The sequence below is a fragment of the Jaculus jaculus genome, chromosome 4 (assembly GCF_020740685.1).
Source record: "Jaculus jaculus isolate mJacJac1 chromosome 4, mJacJac1.mat.Y.cur, whole genome shotgun sequence".
NCBI lineage: Eukaryota > Metazoa > Chordata > Mammalia > Rodentia > Dipodidae > Jaculus > Jaculus jaculus.
Window position 1 is genome coordinate 25814383 of NC_059105.1, and position 21447 is coordinate 25835829.

At 40.4% G+C, this 21447-nt stretch overlaps 1 protein-coding gene across 4 annotated transcripts in view; it reads left to right on the forward strand.

Moving 5' to 3' along the window:
* Nucleotides 1-21447, forward strand: part of Bard1 (BRCA1 associated RING domain 1) — an 85171-nt gene that overhangs the window by 26542 nt on the left and 37182 nt on the right. For all 4 annotated transcript variants that reach the window (XM_045148054.1, XM_045148056.1, XM_045148057.1 and 1 more), the window contains 2 exons: nt 10190-10270; nt 12228-12400. In XM_045148054.1, the coding sequence (XP_045003989.1) occupies nt 10190-10270; nt 12228-12400 (254 nt within the window). The remainder of the gene's footprint in view (nt 1-10189; nt 10271-12227; nt 12401-21447) is intronic.

Sequence of the window (21447 nt, forward strand, 5' to 3'; positions counted from 1 at the left end):
ACCTGAACCTGAACATTAAGTGCTTGTCCAGTTTTGAGTGGCTGCTGAATTGAAACCAGATGGGAAGACTTTATAAGCAAGTGCCTTTAATCACTGAGCCATGTGTTTTGTTTTCTTGAGATAGCTGTCCTGACTAAAGTGAGGTGGAATCTCAAAAGTTCTTTTAATTTGCATTTCCTTAATGGCTAAGGACGTTGAATACTTCTTAAAAGTATTTATTGGCCGTTTGTGTTTCTTCTTTTGAGAATTGTATATTCATTTCATTTGCCCATTTATTGGTTGGCAGCTTTACCTTTTTTGGTGTTTAATTTTTGCAGTTCTTTTTTAAAAAATTTATTTATTTATTTGAGAGCGACAGAGAGAAAGACAGATAGAGAGAGAGAGAGAGAGAATGGGCACGCCAGGGCTTACAGCCTCTGCAAACGAACTCCAGACACGTGCGCCCCCTTGTGCATCTGGCTAACGTGGGACCTGGGGAACCGAGCCTTGAACCGGGGTCCTTAGGCTTCACAGGTAAGCGCTTAACCGCTAAGCCATCTCTCCAGCCCAATTTTTGCAGTTCTTTATGTGTTGTAGATATTAACTCCCAGTCTAAGCCACAGCTGGCAGAGGCCGCCTCCCATTCTGTAGGCTGTCTGCCCGCTTGGTTGATAGTTTCCTTTGTGGTGCAGAAGCTTTTGGTTTCATGTAATCTCAGTTGTCAGTTCTGTGCTTTTCTGCCTGTATCTTGAAGTGTTTTTCCTCCCAGAAGTTTTAGTATTTCAGGTTTTAAATTAAGCTCTTTGTGCAGGGTGACATATATGGATATAATTTCATTTTTCTGCAGGTGGATGTCCATTTTTCCAGCTTCATTTGTTGAATAGGCTACCTTTTTTTCCTCTACGTATGTTTTTGACGTATATATCAAATACTAAGAGCCTATATCTAAATGTCTCTATATCCTGTATTTTATTCCACTGTCTATGTGTCTGTCTTCCTTGTGTGTGCCAATACCATACTATCTGCCACCATGGCTCTGTAGAGTGATCAGAGACTGTGATACCTCTACCAGTGTTCCTTGCGTTGAGGATTGGCTCTTCTTGCTGTTTTCTGTTTCCATATGAATTTTTGGCTTTTTTTTTTTCTAGTTCTGTAAAGAATGTCATTGGAGATTTGATTGGAATTGCATTAAGTCTGTAATTAATTACTTTTTAGTAATACAGAAATTCACAATACTAAATCTGCCAGTGTAGGAGCATAGAGGGTCATTCCATCATCTAAATCTTCAGTTTCTTCCTTTAATATGTTAGGATTTTCACTATAAAGATCTTTCACTTCCTTGGTTAGGTTTATGCTTTGGAGCTATTGTTAATGAGATATTTTTCCTTACTTCTTTCTCATTTATTGATATATAGGAAAGCTACTGATTTTTGTGTGCTGATTTCATATCCTGATGCTATACTGAAAGTGCTTATCAGATACAAGAGTTTCTGGTGGAGTTCCTTCAGTCTTGTAAGCATAGAGTCAGCTCCCCTCCAAATAGAGATAATTGACTTCTTCCTTTCCTGTTTTTATCTCATTTTATGTTTTTTCTCTTATTGCTTTGATACACGGAGCACTATATTGAATACGACTGGACAGTAGACACCCTTGTCTCTAGATTTTACCAGAACTGCTCTATTTTTCCCCATTTAGTATAATAATGCTGGCTACATGTTCATTGATGCCTTTATCATCTTGAAATGTATTTAGTGTGCTAATAATTTCTTCAGTACCTTTTCATCATGAAGACATGCTGAAGTTGGCCAAATGTCTCTTCTGCCTTTATCCAGATGATTATGTGATTTCTGTCTTTAGGTTTGTTTATATAGTGAGTTACATTTACAGATTTGTGTATGTTGAACTAGCATTGCGTTGCTGGGGTAAAACCAGTTTGGTTGTGTGGTGTGTCATCTTTTTAATATGGTTTTGAATTTAGTTTGTGATTATTTTCTTGAGAATTTTTACATTCGTGTTTATCAGGGAAATTGGTGTGTAACTTCCTTTTTTATTTATGTCATTGTCCACTTTTGGTATTGGGCCAGTTCTGGCTTTGTCCAGCAACTGGTCGTTTCCTTTCCTTGCTCTTCTGTTGGGGTAGTTGGAGAAGTTGGTGTCAGATCTTCCCTAAAAGTCAGGTAGAGTTCATCAGTAAATATGTCTCTTCCCACACTTTTTCTTTGTGAGACTTTTAAAAATTATTTATTGCTTTTTAAATAAAACTGTTGAACTTTTAGATCCACCTATCCCTCATCACGATTCTGCTCTGGGTCTTCTGTGGGGTCATTGGTGTTCATTGTGGGAACCAAGAGGCCTCAGTGGGTCTCTGCAGGGGTGGGTGGGGGCATGGTGTCTCAGGATATTCCTACCCCCAGGCTCTTAACAATCTTTCCACCTCCTCTTAACAATCTTTCCACCTCCTCTTCTGTAATGCCCCTTGAGCCTTGGCGGGCAAGATAGGGATGTGATTTAGTGTTACTTTCTCTGTAGACTCTTATCTCTATTGGTCAGGTTTGAGTGACCACAGGGACTTCACTGAATCCCTGGGACAGATTTTCAGGCTAGCCATGAGAACAGTTTTCTTGTTAGCCTTTCCTCTGTAATGACTCCTGGACCCCAGGCAGATGAGGTAGAAATGACACATCTCATAGTAGACAGTCGGCTCTCTCTTCTTGATGTATTGATGTATCCTTGTTCTGTGGAAAATCTTTTATTTTTATGGACAAAAAAGTCTTATTTTTCTCTCTGATAAAGCAAAAGAAAAATAAGAAAAGTCATCAAAAAAGAGAAGTAGAAACTTGGGAAAAAGCACACAGGTACAGGTACTGTGGAAAGGCAGTGAATTCTGTGGAAAGACTTCTAACCACTGCTTTAATCCTATTGCTTATTACAGGTCTATTTAAATTGTTTATATCATCTGGATTTAATTTTGCTAGGTCACATGAGTTTAGAAACTTATCTATTTCTCTAGGTTTTCCAGTGTTTTGGAATATGCTTTGTTAAGGTTTTACCTAATGATCATTTGCAGCTGTGTAATGAATCCCTTTTCATCTCTAATTTTAGTCATCTCTCTCCTTTGGTTAGTTTGGCTAAACATTTGATAATTTTGTTAATCTGTTGGAAAACTTAGCTCTTTGATTGATGTGTATTGTTCTCTATTTCATTAATTTCTTCCCTAATCCTTATTATTTCTTGCAGTCTACTGGGTTTGTCTTATTGTTTTCTCCTTGAGCCTGGGAGTGCATCATTAGGTTGTTTATATGAAGTCTCTCTGATTTTGTATGTGTGTGAGTATGTGTGTGTGTTGGGGGGGTGGCGCATATGTTGCAGCATGCCCGTGGAAGTCAGAGAACTTTTCAGTGTCATTCTCACCTTCCACCTCATTTGAGGCAGGGTCACTGTTGCTCAGCACTCACAGTCTAGCTGGCACATGGGCTTCCAGGAAATTCTATCTCTGCCTCCCATCCCTAGGATTCTGACATTACAGAATCTCACTACAGCTCTGGCTTAAGTGTCAATCCTCATGCCTCTTTCTAATACATATGTATCTTTTGCATGTCTTGAATGTGTAGAGTGCTTGTCTACAGATATGCGTGCTTATGGGCACGTGGAAGATAGAGGACAATGTCAGTGTCCTGTTTTTCACCCACATCCTTCCTGACATGGTGTTCGAGAGTCTCCTGAGATGGAGTCTCTTGAGTGTGGAGGGGTGGTTTTTGGAATTCCTGTGATTCTCAGACCTCTGCTTCACATTGAACTGGGGTTGCAGATGTCTGTGACTGTGCCCAGCTGTTAACTTGGGTCCTGTAGAATTGAACTCTGGCAGTCTATTGTAGTTACCTTCACATTGCTGGGACAGCACACCTCACCCAAAGCAGCTGATAGGAGGGAAGGGTTGATTTTGGCCTTTACTTTCAAGGGGAAGTTTCAACATCACAGGGATAGGATGGTAGAACAGAGATCTGGCATTATTTCTTGCCACAGTGGCTGATAGAAAGCAGCAAGAGAGTGAGCTGAGATATGGCAAGGGAAAAGCTGGACTAGAACACCCAAAAGCAAGCCAGCCTCCCTCCCTGTCCTCATCCTTTCCTACCTTCCTGAGGTAATGTCTTGCTCTCTCTAGTCCCGGCTGACCTGGAGCTTACTCTGTAGCCCTAGTCTGACCTGGAACTCGTGGATCCTCCTACCGTATTAGCCTCTCACTGGGCATGTTGCCCACCATGATTGGCAGTTTATTTTTTTAGGAGATGATCTAATGTAGCTCAGGTTTGCCTCAAACCTGTTAGTGAGGATGTCTTGAGCTTTATTATTTTATTTTTTTAAACATAATTTGTGTGGGGCGGGGCATGCATGTGCCATAGTGCACGTCAGAGAGGACAACCTTGAGATGTATGGTTTCTTCCACCTTCTTTGAGATTAGATCTGTGGTTATTGCAAAGCAGTGTCAGTCTAGGAGGCCCAAGAACTTTGAATGTTTTTGGCTCTGCCCCTCATCATCTGCCCATCAGGATCTCAGATGAATAAAGCCATTTTGTGGCTTTATGTGAGTGTTGGGGAATTGAACTCTGGTTGGCAGGCTTTACCATCTTTAACCACTGAGCCATATCTTCAGCCCCATGGCCTTGAACTTCTAATCCTCCTGCCTCCCAGGTGCTGGGGTTACAGTCATGTGCTACCATGCCCTGTTTTACACAGTGCTGTGGTTCTTACATGCTATACAAGCAGTCTACCAACTGAGCCACATCTCCAGTCCCTCTAAGAGATTTCTTTGGTGACCTACTGTTTATTCAGAAGTACATTGTTTAGTCTCTAAGTGTTTTTGTTGTTTCTGAGGTTTCTTTTTCTGCTGATTTCTAGTTTTACTCCACTGTGGTCCAATGAAATGTAAATATCTTTATATTCCATGTTTCTATTTGAATATCTGTTAAGAGTTGTTAGGGGGCTGCTAAGAAGATCATGGTATAGGACATTTTATAAGAAATTACTAGGCGTTAGTGAAAAATAAGATAAACATTATTTTTGTTGTTACTTTTTGTTTGTCTGTTTTGTTTTTCCAGTTGGGGTCTCACTCTAGCTCAGGATGATCTGGAGTTCACTCAGGGTAGCCTCGAACTCATGGAGATCCTCCTCTCTCTGCCTCCCAAGTGGTGGGATTAAAGGCATGTGCTACCACGCCTGGCTTGTTGTTACTTTTTGCAAAGTAGTAGTGTCTCACTCTAGCCCAAGATGACCTGGAACCCATTAGGTAGTCTTAGACTGGCTTTGATCTCACAGTGATCCTTCTACCTCCCAAGTGTAGGATTAATGGCGTATGCCATTATGCCTGGCTTCTTAGCATGCATTTTTTTTATTTATCACTTAATAAAAGCCAAAATACTAAGAATATAAAAATTTCTATTTTCTTTTTGTCACCATTGCTTGAGAATTGTGGGTACTGGGACAAACAGCAAGTTCTCTAGAACAAATTCTTGACAAGGCGGTTGTGGTGTTTTATCTTGATTTGTTAACTTGATTGGAGCTAGGCTTGGTGGTATGTGTCTGTAATCTCAGCACTTCAGAGGCCCCTGCAGGAGGATTTCTATACATTTAAGGTCATCCTGGGCTATGTATTGAGTTCATGACCAGCCTGGGCTATCTGCAGAGGCATCTTTTCTAAAATCACAACCAAAACAACCAAAACAAAACCAAACCAGATAAAGAAATGGATTGGAGTAAGAGACACTGAGGCATGAGTAAAGCACACCCTGGATGTGTCTGAGATGATTAGAAGGTGAGGGCTGTGACCTGAAGAATGGCCTAACCCACTGGTAGGAAGTCTGTACCTGGGAGTGTGTCTTCAGAAACTTTGATCTGGTTCCATGTGCTTCCTGTTACTCCTGCTTCTCTCTGCTTAGCCATAGTGATAAGACTTGCTCTGCTCAGCCTCCCTGATGGAATGAAGCCCCATGAGCAGAATAAATCAACTTGTTTTTGTCAGTGTTTATTTGCTCACCATAAGGCAGAGTTACCACAGAAATGGTTACTTGTAACTCATGCCACAGTAGTAAGCATTCTGTGAAGTACAGTGGCTTGAAGCTGGCTGGCCATGATGTGATGCAGACATTATAGAATTAGCAGATGCTTTGATGACAACTCCAAAGCATGGTCTGTTGAGTATGAGGCAAGGTTTTTTTGAGATCTAGATGGATAGAAAATCCCTGAGGAGACTGCTTCGGAGTTTGTCCTTGTAACTCATTGTGTTTGAATACTGTATGTTCAGTCACGCTCTGTGTCCAGAGCTTCATGAGGAAGTAATGGGAATAAAAGCAAACTGGCATCTGAGATATGCTCAGAGTTTTCATTTCTCTTTTTCAAAAAAACCTTTATGTATTTATGTATGAGAGAGAAAGAAAGAGGGAATGGGCATGCCAGGACCTCTGGTCACTGTAAACAAACTCCAGACGCTTGCGCCATCTTGTGCATATGGCTTTACGTGGGTACTTGGTAATCACACCTGGATCCTTAGGCTTTACAGGCAAGAGCCTTAACCACTGATCTCTCCAGTCCCAGCGTTTTAATTTCGGACATCATATGGTGTCAACACCTAGTTCTTAGTTGCCCACTCACCTCTACCCTTGCAATGCAGTAGCTCATAGTAATGCTGTCTGGGTTGTCAGAATTATTTATGAAGTTATTTTTATAAGTAATTCTAAGAAGCCCAAGAAGTGCTTAACATATTTAGAAGCTTTTGTCCACATGGATAATTTTTTTTAAACATCTAATTGCTAAATGGGAGAAGTTTAATCTACCCTGATCAGTTGATTTGTATGGGAAAGCTTTACAATAATGGGTAAATAAGTTTTAGCATACTTTATTGTAATGTCTATGTTGTTTTTAGGAAGTTTTTTTAATTAATGCTAATCATGAAGAGCCAATCTAATAGCAATGAAATAATAAGTAATAATAATAATAATAATAAGTAAGCAGAGCTTTGTGCGTGTGTCCTTGTGGAGAATTAGCTTATTACCAGAACGTGCACGTGTGGGCAGTGTGTTTACCTTTATCTTCAGCCTTTAAAATATTGCTTAGAAATACCAAATCCATTTAGCATTTCCTATAAACCTTCGTTAGTACTTTCGTTAGATGATTTCTTTTTTACTGCAAGGGGCAGTAGTTTAAAGGAAACCTCAGTTATTCTTTTAAGTTGTAAGGAGTAGGAGTGAGTGCTTCTACTAAGAAGATATTCCTTTAGAGAAGAAAGTAATTTAAAGCAACGAGCAGCAGAAGTTAATTTATTTCTTGGAAGCTTCATATAGGTTCAGGCTTATCCAGTTACTGTGGACCCTATCTGATTATCATAATTTTATTTATGTGCGTGACATTAAATTTACATAAACCAGTAAGATGGAAGTTTGACAAAGTTTTAAGTGACAGGGAGGAGGAAGCAGCAGCAGTGTGCTGACGAGCTGTGTTTCGGGGTGGCGTATTCAGAGAAGGCTGTGTAGTGTCAGGACGCGACATAGGGAAGGCGTCACTGCTAAAGCTGCCACTCGTTCTTCCTGGACCGGAACCCTGTAATCTCTGTTTTGCATTGGTGTTTCTGTTTGTATGGGCTTCTTAAGTTAATATATTTTTGTTATTACTATGAAGAATTAAAATAATGGGAGCTTTATAATATTTTATTTTTATTTATTTTATTTTATTTATTTGAGAGAGAGCCAGGCGGGGGGTGGGGGAGAATGGACACACCAGGGCATTCAGCCTCCGTAAACAAACTCCAGACACATGTGCCACCACGTATATCTGGCTTATGTGGGTCCTGGGGATTGAACCTGAGTCCTTAGGCTTCGCAGGCAAATACCTTAACTGCTAAGCCATCTCTCCAGCCCAATAATGGGAGTTTGAAGATGTTGAGCGTGTGTGTATACTTTAGTGGATACTCTCATGTTGAAAGTAGGGAATATGTCCTGTTCCGGCAGTTCATCTAAGTAAGATTTAGGGGATTGTTAAACTCCAAATTCTATCTTGGTTCATGTTCTTGAATTCATTTCTAACTAATTTGAATATAGAGTAGCAGTTGCCCTGGAAGTGCCAGGTTAAGCTTGCTTGGTGAGAGACCATGTCTCACAGTGAAGGGCGTCCCTGCGCAAAGACAACCCAGAGTTGTTCTGGCTGCCACACACACGCACGCATTTGCTCATGTGTGTTTGCACACACAGGTGCCCCTGCACAAACACACAGCATTTCCCAAAGCTAGAAGTACAATCCTTTATAATTTTTGCGTAATCTTTCTTACTCAGCCTTTTTGCTTTTCTTTATGAAGGTAGGTAGCCCCTCCCGTCTCCTTTGTCAACCTGAAAGAACTGACTTACTCACGCTGGCCGTGGCTGAGAGAGTAATTTTAAGAGAATTTTACCTTTATCCAACCGCAAAAATGCTACTCCTTTTCTGAAAGCCTCATCTTGATTTTTAAAGGGAGTTGTATGTTTTCTAACTAGTTTTTTTTTTTTTTTGCTAAGGTTTTAAGAGTTGACCCAGACTTAATGAGATACACAGTCAGAGATGGAAGGTAGATGTTAGATCTTTCCACATCGATTAAGGATTCAATAAAGAGAAAACACACTTAGATAGTTTGGAGATTGAAAAGGGACAGGAAGAAAAAGATTGGGGGTGTAACTAAGTGGTGGAGAGTATGCTTAGCATGAGCACAGCCCCCAGGTGATTCATTATATGTTTTATGTATGTATTATATATAAGGAAAATAGAAGAGTAAGAGAAGAACTCCTTTGCCAGAGTTCACTTTTGCTCTGAGGCTGGTGACAAAGGAATCTTATTGCCCAAACTGCTTCCCATCTTCCTTCAAACAACAGCTTATTTATGACAGCATCTAGCATGAGAAGGATGTACAAGACTCAAAAAGCTCAAAATTGAAAGTATACTTTAATTTTAATGTCAATTAATGGTGAGAGTATCTTTAATTTGAAGCTAGGATTCATATTGGCTACTGGTAGTTTGATTTACTGGTCTCATACCTCTTTTTAACTCACTCTCCTTACATCTCTTTTACTAGGCTTTGATAGTAAAATAAAGTGACATGATTCATCTTGACACTCTTCCTTCTGCCTTCACTCTATCAGTGAGCACTGTTAAAAGCTTACAGTGTGGATCTCTAGGGTGTTGGAGTATGGACAAGAGAGTGAAAATCATTCCACTGGGGAAAAAGATTTGTAAGCAATATCATGGATTTGATGGAAGCTGCATTTCCTATAGTTCAGTTAATTGTTAATGAGTTGTGATTTTAGCTTCAAAGCAGTGGGTAGGAAGAAATCAAATGCTGATTTTGCAGGTTGATGTGAACATGTCTCTTTTCAAGCTGCCCTTTTAAAATCTTTTTTTCTTTATTTTTATTTATTAGAGAGCGACAGACAGAATGAGAAAGGCAGAGAGAGAGAGTAGGGAGGAGAGAGAGAGAGAGAGAGAGAGAGAGAGAGAGAGAGAGAGAGGGAGGGCGGGAGGGGGGGAGGGAGGGAGGGAGAGGGAGAGAATGGGCACACCAGGGCCTCCAGCCACTGCAGGCTCATGTGCCCCCTTGTGCATCTGGCTAACATGGGTCCTGGGGAATCGAGCCTCGAACCAGGGTCCTTAGGCTTCACAGGCAAGCACTTAACCACTAAGCCATCTCTCCAGCCCCAAGCTGCCATTTTAAACAGCAATAGCTTCGCCATGAAAGGACCTTTGGAGCAAATATGAACCAGATTAGTGACCTTGGATGCATGGAGTAACCATCACTCAAGCAAGATTTGGCACTTTTAACATTGGTCTCACTGAGCAGCTTCATTGGCTATAAATGGTTTCATTTGTCTTAACCAATACTCAAATCATTTCCACGTACTGTTCAAAAAGAGGTTTTTTTTTTCCCTCTCACAAACGAAATGATGGTTTGAGTTCTATTATATTTGGCTAGGGGGTGTTCATTTTATTTCTTGAAATGAATTTTATACCATGTTGCTAATAAACGTTTTGTAGTCGATACTAAAGTACAATGACTTGGCATCTTGAGACTTCATACACAAATATTTCTTAGCCCACAGGAAAAGATTTGGAGAAGTCAGAATCTTTAAAACAAGACTTCAGTGTCTGTATCTCATACATTACACATGCTAATATTTATTTATTTATTTATTTTTGCCAGGGCGATATACCTTCTGTTGAATACTTATTGAAAAATGGAAACAACCCAAATGTTAAAGACCACGCTGGATGGACACCGCTGGTACTTGCTTGTGAATTTTGCCATGTTGTGGATCTGTTTGCTGTCACGTTCTTTTTATGTTTAGGGTTTATGGTTTATGGTTGCAGGCTGTCCATATGTCATCCTCTGCCTCCTACATGCTCACTTTCCAGTCTGAAGAATTTATGTCTTCTCCAAGTATGAAGAAATAGTTATTTTTCATCTAGCTTTTCAGCTGTGACGGGAAAGTAATTGGCTGCATTTTGACTACCTTTAGAGATAGGACAGGAGTGGACATGAGGCTCCATTCTGCAGCATTACAAGCCACTGAACCCAGTTTTGGTTCCATGGAACAGTGAGAAGTTGGAGGACCGTGCGGGAATGTGATCTCAATGGGGTGCTGTGGTCTTGCCTAATGTACACCTTGTCCAGAGGCATTATTAGTGGAAAGCTTTGATTACCTCAAACATTTTTAAGTCTTTGCTTGTTATTACTGTCAGTACATTACGAAGAGTGATTTAGAGAAAGAATAGCAAACATACTGGAGACAGTCACTCCATGGGCTAATAGACCATAAGCAAGCAGTTTGAGTGCAACCACACAGTGTCCACAAGGGAGGTGGCTACCTTTTTATTATAAACTAGAAGTTTTGCACAAAAATTAGGAGACTCAGGCTGGAGAGATGGCTTAGTGGTTAAGGCGTTTACCTGCTAAGCCAAAGGATCCCAGTTTGACTGTCTAGGACCCACGTAAGCCAGATGCAGTAGGGGGGTACATGCATCTGGAGTTTGTTTGCAAAGGCTGGAGGCCCTGGCACGCCTATCCCCCACCCCACCTTTTACTCTCTCTCAAATAAATAAAATATATTTTTAAAAATTAGGATACTCATTAAGTCAGGTGGAAAAATACCCTAAAGTTATATAAAATGATACCTTGCTAAATCTTAACTCTGAGGGGACTCAGACTGAATTTTAAGCATTACAAAGGAAAGTTAACTCCTTCCTTCCTCCCTCCTTCCCTCCCATTTCCCCTTCTGCCACATTAAGGCAAATTATAGTAAAGGTTGCTAAGTGATTTAGAGGATTTGATGCCTCATTTGATTTTCTTTCTCCAAGAAATAGACCTATAGTTAAAAAAAAAAAATTACCCTCTCCACTTTTTTGCGATTTATTTATTTATTTGAGAAAGCGGGAGAATGGGCGGACATGCCAGGGTCTCTAGCCACTGCAAATGAGCTCCACACACATGTGCCCCCTTATGCATCTGGCTTACCCAGATCCTGGTGAATTGAGCTTGGGACCTTGGGCCACAGGCATGTAACTTAACTGTTAAGCCATCTCTCCAGCCCAGACCTATAGATATGGAATGCAGTATCACCAAACTATGAGTTAATATAGACGCCCAGAGCAGCACAGCATCAGAGTACAGCATAGGCGTCCTGGTGGCCAGGTCTTGGACATAAGGAAATACTTGCACACAGCCATCTTTTAATGTCCCATTGTTACTAGGGTCGTCATTCATTCAGTAAGTTCCTTTGAGAATCCATTCCATGTTACTACTATAGTCACTGACATTAGCCATCCAGTAGTTTCAAGCTTCCACAGAGAACTGCAAGTACTCCCAGGATGTCCTCTTTGTTGGACTGTGTGACCTGGGCACTGCTTGGAGAGCTTCAGGTTGCATATGTGATCTGCTGGTAAATGACACCATTTTTGAAATGTTTCAAAATTACTGTAAGACAATTTAGGAGGTAGCTTTGATTTAAAGTTATATTAATTTTTTTAAAAGAAACATGACCCAAGGCTGATCTTTGCCCATGAAATACATAGACCTTGATCACCGTGTGTGTGACCTCACAGGTAGTGTTAGTGACTCTTACCTTGTCTGTTAGTATGTAGGAAAGCACATTTGCTGGCTGAGGGTCCCATTCATTTCTCTAAAGCCTAGTGCTTGTCTTTCACTCTTCTTCATCCTACTTCCCTCTTCCCCTTTTAATCAGCATGAAGCCTGCAGTCATGGGCACCTCGAGGTAGTGGAGTTGCTACTCCAGCATAAGGCTTTGGTGAACACCCCTGGCTACCAGAATGACTCACCTCTTCACGATGCCGCCAAGAATGGGCACGTGGACATAGTCAAGCTCCTGCTTTCCTACGGCGCCTCCAGGAACGCTGTGTAAGTAATTCACTGAAGGTCTTTGAATTCACTTGTATTACTCAGTCAAGGTGTATACTGAAGCAAAGACTTTTAACTACCCAAATTATAGTTTCTCTCACTGCTGTTCCACAGCTTAAGTTAGGTATGACCATTGCAGTACATATTACAAATCTGCATCTGTGCTCTTTTCTTGAAACTTACATATTTGGAGATTTGTATGGTAGCTCAGACAAATTTCAAAGCCATTTTGGAAATTTTAGTTCTATGGTCAAATTTACTTAGTGTTTATGTTCTGTTGATTGATTCTTATTTACTAATAAAAAGTCATATTTATAACAACTGGGCATGGTGGCACATGCCTTTAATCCCAGCACTTGGAGGCAGAAGTAGGAGGATTGCTTTGAGTTTGAGTCCACCCTGAAAGTACATACTGAATTCCAGGTCAGCCTGAGCTAGAGTGAGACCCTACCTTGAAAAACCAAATATATTTAATTATTTTATGCTACCTAATACCTAATACTTTAAAGTTGTTCTAAATATTCATTCTATTTTGCCTTTTCTCCATAACTAGTATGCTGACAGCTGAAGTGTATAAGAATTCAGATACTGGGCAAGTGCAGTTGAATTATTTCCTAGATTTTTCACATTATTCAAATGAGGCGCCACATAGATTGTTTTGCAGTGTCAGGGCGCAGAGGCACATTAGCGAATGCTGGCTGTTGCATTTTAAAATTGCTATTGTCAGGAGCAGCCCAAGCAAGTGCCGTATGTAGGTTTTATATCTTTAATCTCTGACTTGGCTTGTGTCTCCCTATATATTATTTTACTCTTTGCAATTAATTAGGTGGTGTAAATGTAAAGCAGGAATTGCCTCTCTGTACTCTGTTGCTTCTGCAGATTTCAAAAAAAATCCAACAGGCTTTCCTTGCTCCAAAAGTGTATAAAAATCCTAGAACATAGAGCTTCTAAGATGTAATTTTTATAGGTAACCATTTAACACAATTGAAAAACAAGCTACTAATAATGCAAGAGTGTCCTATTGTGGTTTTTAGTTTCAGAAAAATGTATCTGCTCATCTACTCTACAATATTTCCCACTGCAAATTTTAAGATAGTAGGAAGAAACTTGGCGTGTGTGTGTGTGTGTGTGTGTGTGTGTGTGTGTGTGTGTGTGTGTATGTGTATGTGTGGATATGTATATATTATTTGCCCTTTTCTTCAGTGTAGGGTCTCTCTTTAGCCCAGGCTGGCCTCGCTTGAACTCATAGCCATAGTCCTACCTCTGCCTCATGAGTGCTGCGTTTAAAGGCTTGCACCACCATGTCCAGCTTTTTTTTTTTTTTTTTTTGTTCTCTCTCTCTCTATCATCTATCTTCTTACCTTTGTATATTTTTGTAAATGGAACTAACAGAAATATCTATAACTATATGTGGACCTAACAGATATGACCCTCTTGTGGATATAGTAAGCTCTTTGATAAAGCCAGCAGTTGCCTGGGTCAGGTGACACTGAGTAGTTTCCATCCCAAGGTTTGTAAATCAGCCGTGACTGCTTTAATGAATGGAGTGTTGGTCAGGTGTTCGGGAATCCAGCTTTTACTTGTGACTCTTTTATTGACTTTCTGGCCTCGGGCAGGTTAATCTCTCTGTGTTGTGCTGTCCTCACCTATAAAACACGGTACTGTCAGGGCTGCTTTCCTCTTTCTTCCACACAGAGTGAGGATTAATGGGCCAAAGCACAGGGGCTGTCTTGTGGTTTGTACACCGAGACTCACACTGCAGGCACTTCATGAGCATGGCACAGGAAGTGTCTTCACAGCTCCATCCGCAGTGAGGTCTCGGGCTGGCCTGGCAAAGGACACACTTAGGGTTATCCCAGCATTGCCCGGCTGACCTTTCTGCAGAGAGGGAGTTGCTAATGTCAGTGCTAAACACTCAGCACCAGGAACCATTTGTAGCTACTGAACCCTTGCACATTGGCTGTCACTACTGAGAAACCGAATCTTAATCTGTACTTTATTTTAATTAACTTAGGTAGTCTCCTGTCCAGGGACTCCTGTGTTGAACAGGTGGTTAACACATTTAGGGCAGTTGGGAAGGAGGGTTTACGTGACAGGAGAGGTTGATATTGATATGCAACAGAGGCTAATAGGGCAGACGAAGGTGGAAATTTCATCCTCAATTTCACTAGCTTCCTGTTGGTCTCCATCTTTTCAGATTATTTTTCTTTAATTCTCCATACTGCAGCCTGACTGCTCTCAAAAATATAAATTTGTGAAGCCATTATTGGGACTAATAATAGAATTCAATTTAGTAGCCATGTTAAAAAAATAAAAATATCTGGGCTGGAGTGATGGCTTAGCAAAGGCTCTTTTTGCAAAGCCTGCCAGTCTGAGTTCGATTCCCCAGTACCCACATAAAGCCAGGTGCACAAAGTGGTACGTGTGTCTGGAGTTTGTAAGAGTCCCTGGTGTATCCATAGTCACATGCTTTCTCTCTCTCATATTAAAAAGCAAAAGTCTAACCAAATCATGTTTGCTTAAAACTCTTCAGTAGCTTCCTCATAATGATTTTGAAACAAGCTTCTACTCTTGAAATGGGGCTGTTAAATCCTATGTGGTCTGCAGTGTGGGCTCTCCAGCCCCATTAATCTTTGCATAGTTTCTCTGTTCCCTTTTCTGTAAACATGCTTTTGTACTAGCGTTTTAAATTTTTATTTCCTTAAAATGAAAGAAAGGCCTTTTTTGTTTATTTGGTTCTGTTTTGTTTTTGAGGTAGGATCTTATAGTAGCCAAGGCTGAACTGGAATTAACTATGTACTGTCAGGCTGGCCTCAAGTTTACAGTGATCCTCCTATCTAGATCTCTTGAGTGCTGGGATTAAAGGCTTACGCCACCATGCCCTCCTGAAAGACCTTTGTACATGGATTCACATTGTCTGGAAGACTCATTTATCATAAAGAAAGCTAATTTCTCATTCTATGACTTCATCATAGACGTGATTCCTCATGTTTGCACATGCTGCGTGTCCACTTCAAAAACCTGGTCCTATGATTTCTTCTCATTAGGTTTTGTGCTTTATGCACTAGGGATTATGTCAGCTTTCCCAGGCTCTGCTTAACATAATCTGTATCCATGTTTATATGTAGAGAGAATCAGGAAATGTTTGAATGATTAGAGATACATTTGGTCCTCTTTTAACTGCACTATATTACCAAAAATTCTCCTCCAAACCCATAATGGCACAGAATAAACACACTGCAAAAGATGGCATTGGGCATAGCAAAGAAATATTCAACCAATACAAGATTTAAACAGGGAAAACATCAAACTCTAGCTCCAAGTCCAACAATTCTAGCCAGTGACAAATCTCCAAGTCCCATAATTTTAACTAGCAATAATTCTTGAGTTCCAATTCTGCCCCTCTCTAGCTAGGCTACTCACAGTCCTGAAAAACTTCATCTGGGGCTGTTAGCTCTCCTTATCAGCCATCTCATGGTCCCAGCATCTCCACTGGATCTCCACTGCAACCCATGATCCAGCCTCACGGCTCCTTTGGGTCTCCTTGCAGGCATCCAGCAAACCTGCTTCACACTGCCCATGGCCTTTTCCAAAACACAAGACCATGTTGCAAATTCTATGATCTCCTCTCTTTCCTGCATTTCTTATACTCCACAGCACCACATAGGGTGCCAATTTGTTAATCTAGGGGGAATAAAAAAGACTTGGAAGAACAGGACATTGCATCTGCATTCAGGCTACTTCAAAAAGTCTGCATTCTTCCTATTGCCCCAATGCAGGTTAGCTGACCCAATCTCGAAGATCATAATCTTTTAAAATAGTTGCAGCTGAACAGGTAAAAGGTTCAGCCCCCAAATTTTATTTCTGTGCCATATCCCTCTGCTCATACCAGTCCATTTCTACACAAAGCAACCCTATACGAAGTCTCAGGACGTGGGCACAACAGCAAGCCTCTCACACAAACTGCTTTTATCCCAGTCCAGGCAAAGCTCTTTTTTACCCTCACAAGCCAAACCTCACAATCCATAGTTCTTACTGCATTCAGCTCTTTCAACTCTGACTAGAATAATCCATCAAGCTGTACTTACAGCACTGCAAGGCATTTCTTAAGCCAAGGTTTCAAATCCTTCCACATTCCTATAGAAATTCAGCTCCAAAAGGCCAAAGCTGCACAGTCAGGTGTCTCTTGGTACCACTTTACTCTTGTAGTCAAGTTGGCATTGTTGGTAAAAATCACCTGACCAGGAGCAGCTTGTGGGGGGAAAAAAGGTGTATTTTAGCTTACAGACTTAAGGGGGAGCTCCACAATGGCATGAGCAGAGGGTGGACATCACTTCCCAGCCATCATAAGGTAGACATTAGCAACAGGAGAAGGTGCCAAACATTGGCAAGCAGACAATGTCTATAATATCCATAAATCCACTCCCAACCATACACTGCCTCCAAGAGGTGTTAATTCTTAAATCTCTATCAGCTGGGAACCTGGCATTCAGAACACCTAAGTTTATGGGGGATGGTGGAATCAAACTGCCACATAGGTCATGCCCAGCTGGTTACCTGGGTTTGAACTCAGGCTGTCTCAGACCTATCAGGCCCTCACGCTAGAGCAGGAAGTACTCTTGGTCACTGAGCCATCTTTCCAGCCCCTTCTGTTTGTTGTTTTCTTATGTAGCCCAAATTGGCCTGAAAAAACAACTGGTTCTCCTGTCTGCACTCCCAAGTGCTGGTATTACTGGCATGTGCCACCACACACAGCTGGATTACACCTTATTTAGTCTAAATTAATTCTCCCAGTAATCATGTCTAGATTCTTTCCACATCTGGAAGATGGTTAAAATTCAAAAAAGGCAAAAGCCACTCTGCCTTTCTTTCATTTATTTATTTTTATTCATTATTATTACTATTTAAAAATTTTTTTTGTTTTATTTGTATTTATTTATTTGAGAGCAAGAGAGAAGGAGGGAAGGAGGGAGGGAGAGAGAGAGAGAATGGGTATGTCAGGGCCTCCAGCCACTGAAAGTGAACTCCAGATGCATGTGCTCCCTTGTGCATTTGGCTAACATGGGTCCTGGGGAACCGAGCCTCGAACCAGGGTCCCTAGGCTTCACAGGCAAGCACTTAACTGCTAAGTCATCTCTCCAGCCCCACTCTAACTTTCTTAAGGTTGTGGCACTTTGAGCAATTAGTAGTGTCCTTTTGCTTATTCTGAGTTCACAAAGGGCTTCTGTAGCTCTAGACCACTTAGGCTGTCTTTTTCGTACCTCAAGATTGGAGTCTTCCAAGGGTCTTCCTTTCTAACTAGGTTCTCTCATTTCTCTCCATCACTCCTCTTTCCACGTGTCCACTTCTGGCTGGCTGCTTGCACTCACAGAGCAGTGGATGACTGTAGACCAGCGTGATGCGTGGCTCCCTAGCACCGTGGCCATGGAGCTAGGTTTCTGTGTAGAGTAGCGCTTGTAAGGAATTGTAGAGGTCACCATGCATGTGTATGCAGATGCACATAATTAATTACTGAGGTGATTTGATGTGTTTGATTCTCCAACGTTTACTAAATTGTCTGCTTTGTTAATGAACATATTCTGTTCTTTCTGACTTATGGGAAAGCTGCTGATTTTGGTATCTCTTCTATTAAGCCAGTAGTTTTATGCTAAGGATATAATTATCACTAATTTTCATTTTTTATCACAATTGTCAAATTGTCTAGAACAATTACAAAATTTCAAAATAATATCCTAGCATTTTTGTGTTATTCTTTTTAAAATAGCTGTTATAGTTATATAAAGCAATATTAACATAAATATTATTGTAAATATTTTTGTGCTATGGAAGCTTCCAATTGCACTTTAAAAAATAGGCCTGGGGCTGGAGAGATGGCTTAGCGGTTAAGCGCTTGCCTGTGAAGCCTAAGGACCCCGGTTCGAGGCTCGGTTCCCCAGGTCCCACGTTAGCCAGATGCACAAGGGGGTGCACGCGTCTGGAGTTCGTTTGCAGTGGCTGGAAGCCCTGGCGCGCCCATTCTCTCTCTCTCTCTCTATCTGTCTTTCTCTCTGTGTCTGTCACTCTCAAATAAATAAATAAAAATTAAAAAAAAAATAGGCCTGTATTTTATATTATTTAGTTTCAACTTTCATGAGATGATTTTAGACTTTATTGCTGTCATGAATACATTTATTAATATGCCATTCTTATTTTGTGAGATAAAGTTGGCTTGGTTTTGGTGTCGTTATTATTTGTATTTTGAGACCAGGCTTCACTCTGGTGTCCATGCTGGGCTCAAGCCATCCTCCTGCCCAGCCCCATTTGTGGCTGGGACTGTTGATACAGACCACTGTAAGCAGTTTGTTTAAAGAAACATTTTGCTCAGTATGTTATTTAGGAATTTTGTATTAGTCATAAATTAGAGTCATTTGTGATTATTACTTTTCATTTTTGCCTTCTGATTTTGATATCCAAATTATACTCATAGCTTTACAAAGTAATCAAAATGTTTTCAGTTGTTCCTGATCTCTACAGCATGAACAGCATGCCTTGCCACAGATGAGACTCTTTCTCCCACACGTTATTCTGATATCTCACATCTAGCTTTTAGAGATCTTGCCAATTTTGTTAGTAGTTATCTGAGATAGTAACAACATATTAATAGCAGAGTGAGACATTGAGCAGAAGATACACTTTTGCTTTAGTACGTTACCCATACATAGCTCCTGTGGACTGCCACAATAAAGCATCTATTCTGCAGTTTTTCTGAGGCACTGATTTTCAGGAAGATGGCTGTGTAGACTCTCGTATTGACCTTAGCCTCAGGAATTCCAAAGAGGTGGAGCCTGTGAGGAAATACTATCGCTATTGCATTTTCCATGGATACATGAAGAGCTTTCAGACCCATAAAACTTAGTCTTCCCTTATGTATTATTTAGTCAGATGCTATAGTCATCTTTTTGTTTTCTTAATGCTAAAATATTCTGCCTTTGTTTTTATATATTTCAGGGTCCTGTGATCTGCAGTAGGCCTGTAGACCAGTGTTAATTGATATTCATTATACTTGAGAGATGAGGAAGTGAGAGTTAATGGAGTTTTTATTGAAAGCATATTTGGTAAAAGGCCTATATCTTCATGCCAAATGGAGATTCTTACTGAACATATGGTTCAGTCTTCCTTCATGTAGTAGTGAGATGCATGTTGACAAATGTCTTTCTAGGATAGCTTGATGTCTGTGAACATCACAGGGTGTAATGCATAAACAAAGATGCCACTGGTGACATACTCTCATAGACCACTACCACATATGAGGTTCTTCCATGACTGAAATAGGACTACATAGTGCCCACCTATAAAGTTTTTCTAATAATTTTTTTTTTTTTTTTCCTAACAGCCTGGGAAGAGAAGAAAAATATACAAAAAAAAAAATCATCTAGCTTTTGTTGTCTTAGGAGAGAGGAATGCTTACATTACAGGGTTAGGGGATCTGATTGTCATAAGTAATGCTAAGGGTACATGACCTTAACTATTGGAGATAATACTGAAAAACTATCTCTTGGGCTGGAGAGACGGCTTAGTGGTTAAGCACTTGCCTGTGAAGCCTAAGGACCTTGGTTCGAGGCTCGATTCCCCAGGACCCACGTTAGCCAGATGCACAAGGGGGCTCACACATCTGGAGTTTGTTTGCAGTGGCTGGAAGCCCTGGCATGCCCATTCTTTCTGTCTATCTGCCTCTTGCTCTCTCTGTTGCTCTCAAATAAATAAATAAAGTGAACAAAAAAAATTTTAAAAAGACCTATCTCTTGAGTAGTGTTTATGAAATGTGGTCCAGAAACTGGAGAGAGTTAGGAAGTGAGTAACATAATGAGGCATGGAATATTCGTGGCATGCCAGACACAGGAGGAGAAAAGATGAGGTAGTTCCGCTGTAGACCCAAGTGGGTCTTGAACTTCTCATGGGCATGGGAGCAGGGAGATCTTGAAATTGTATAAGGCAAGGCTTGGTAGCTAGAAATTAGTCAAATGCAGCACTCTTTAGGAACATTTTTAGGAACATTTACTCTTTAGGAACATTTTTGTTACTTAATTCATAGATGATCAGTGAAAAATGTCCCAAACCTGTATTTCCCAAAGAAACTATGCTTTTGGTCTGTGGATTGTCTTGTCTTTAGGACTATGGAGAGAACAACTGGGCAGTACAAAACAATGCATCTCTTGACTTCATACTTTATCTTTGATTTTGAATTAATTTTAATATTCTCATATGTCACTTTAAGTCACATTTTATGAGTCCTTTATTGTATGTGTTGAACTTCTGTGCACATTTCAGAATATTTTAAATTGTTCTCTGTTCAAACACAGTGTGACTTCATTTAACTCTGAATTTTACTTTTGAGTAGTTTCTCTCTTGTGCATTAAGAATCCATTTGACTATGAGGAAAGATTACTTTTGTTTTTATCTTGCATATGGAGAAATTTATACCTTTTATAATAAATACTTCTCCTCTGGGTGTTTTTATGTTGACTGTTGTTCAAAGCCTTACTTGCCACCCATTTTCCTCACCTTCTTTCCTGCAGCCTGGTGCAGACCTGGGATTGAAGCTCTTGCCAGCATCTCAGAACTGTTTTCAGTGTGCCAAAAGTAAAACTTATTTTTTTCTTCCAAGTATATGGGATTTAGAAGTTGGTACTTGGTTGGTCTGTTGCTAATAGACTTCTATGGAAGGACATTGGATTCTTAAGTAGAAAATATTATATGGACCATTGGACCTATTAATTGTCTTCTTGCCCTAGTTAGTTTTTTAAAAAAGTGAATCACCTACAAGGAGGAGAATTTTGTGTTCATAGCTTTAAAAACATGTTGCTCTTTTGAATGATCGTGCCTTGTCTTGCTTACAGCAAAGTGGCTGAAAAGTTAAACCTTTGTGCTTGCAATTTCATAGTTGTTCATAAAGGATTTCATTTGCCGACTCTTGGCATCCTGTCATGTGTGAAATGGCCTGCATATGTTTGTGCATGATGGGTGATCTGTACGTGCAAGTACACATTGACATCTGCCGTCTTTTCCTA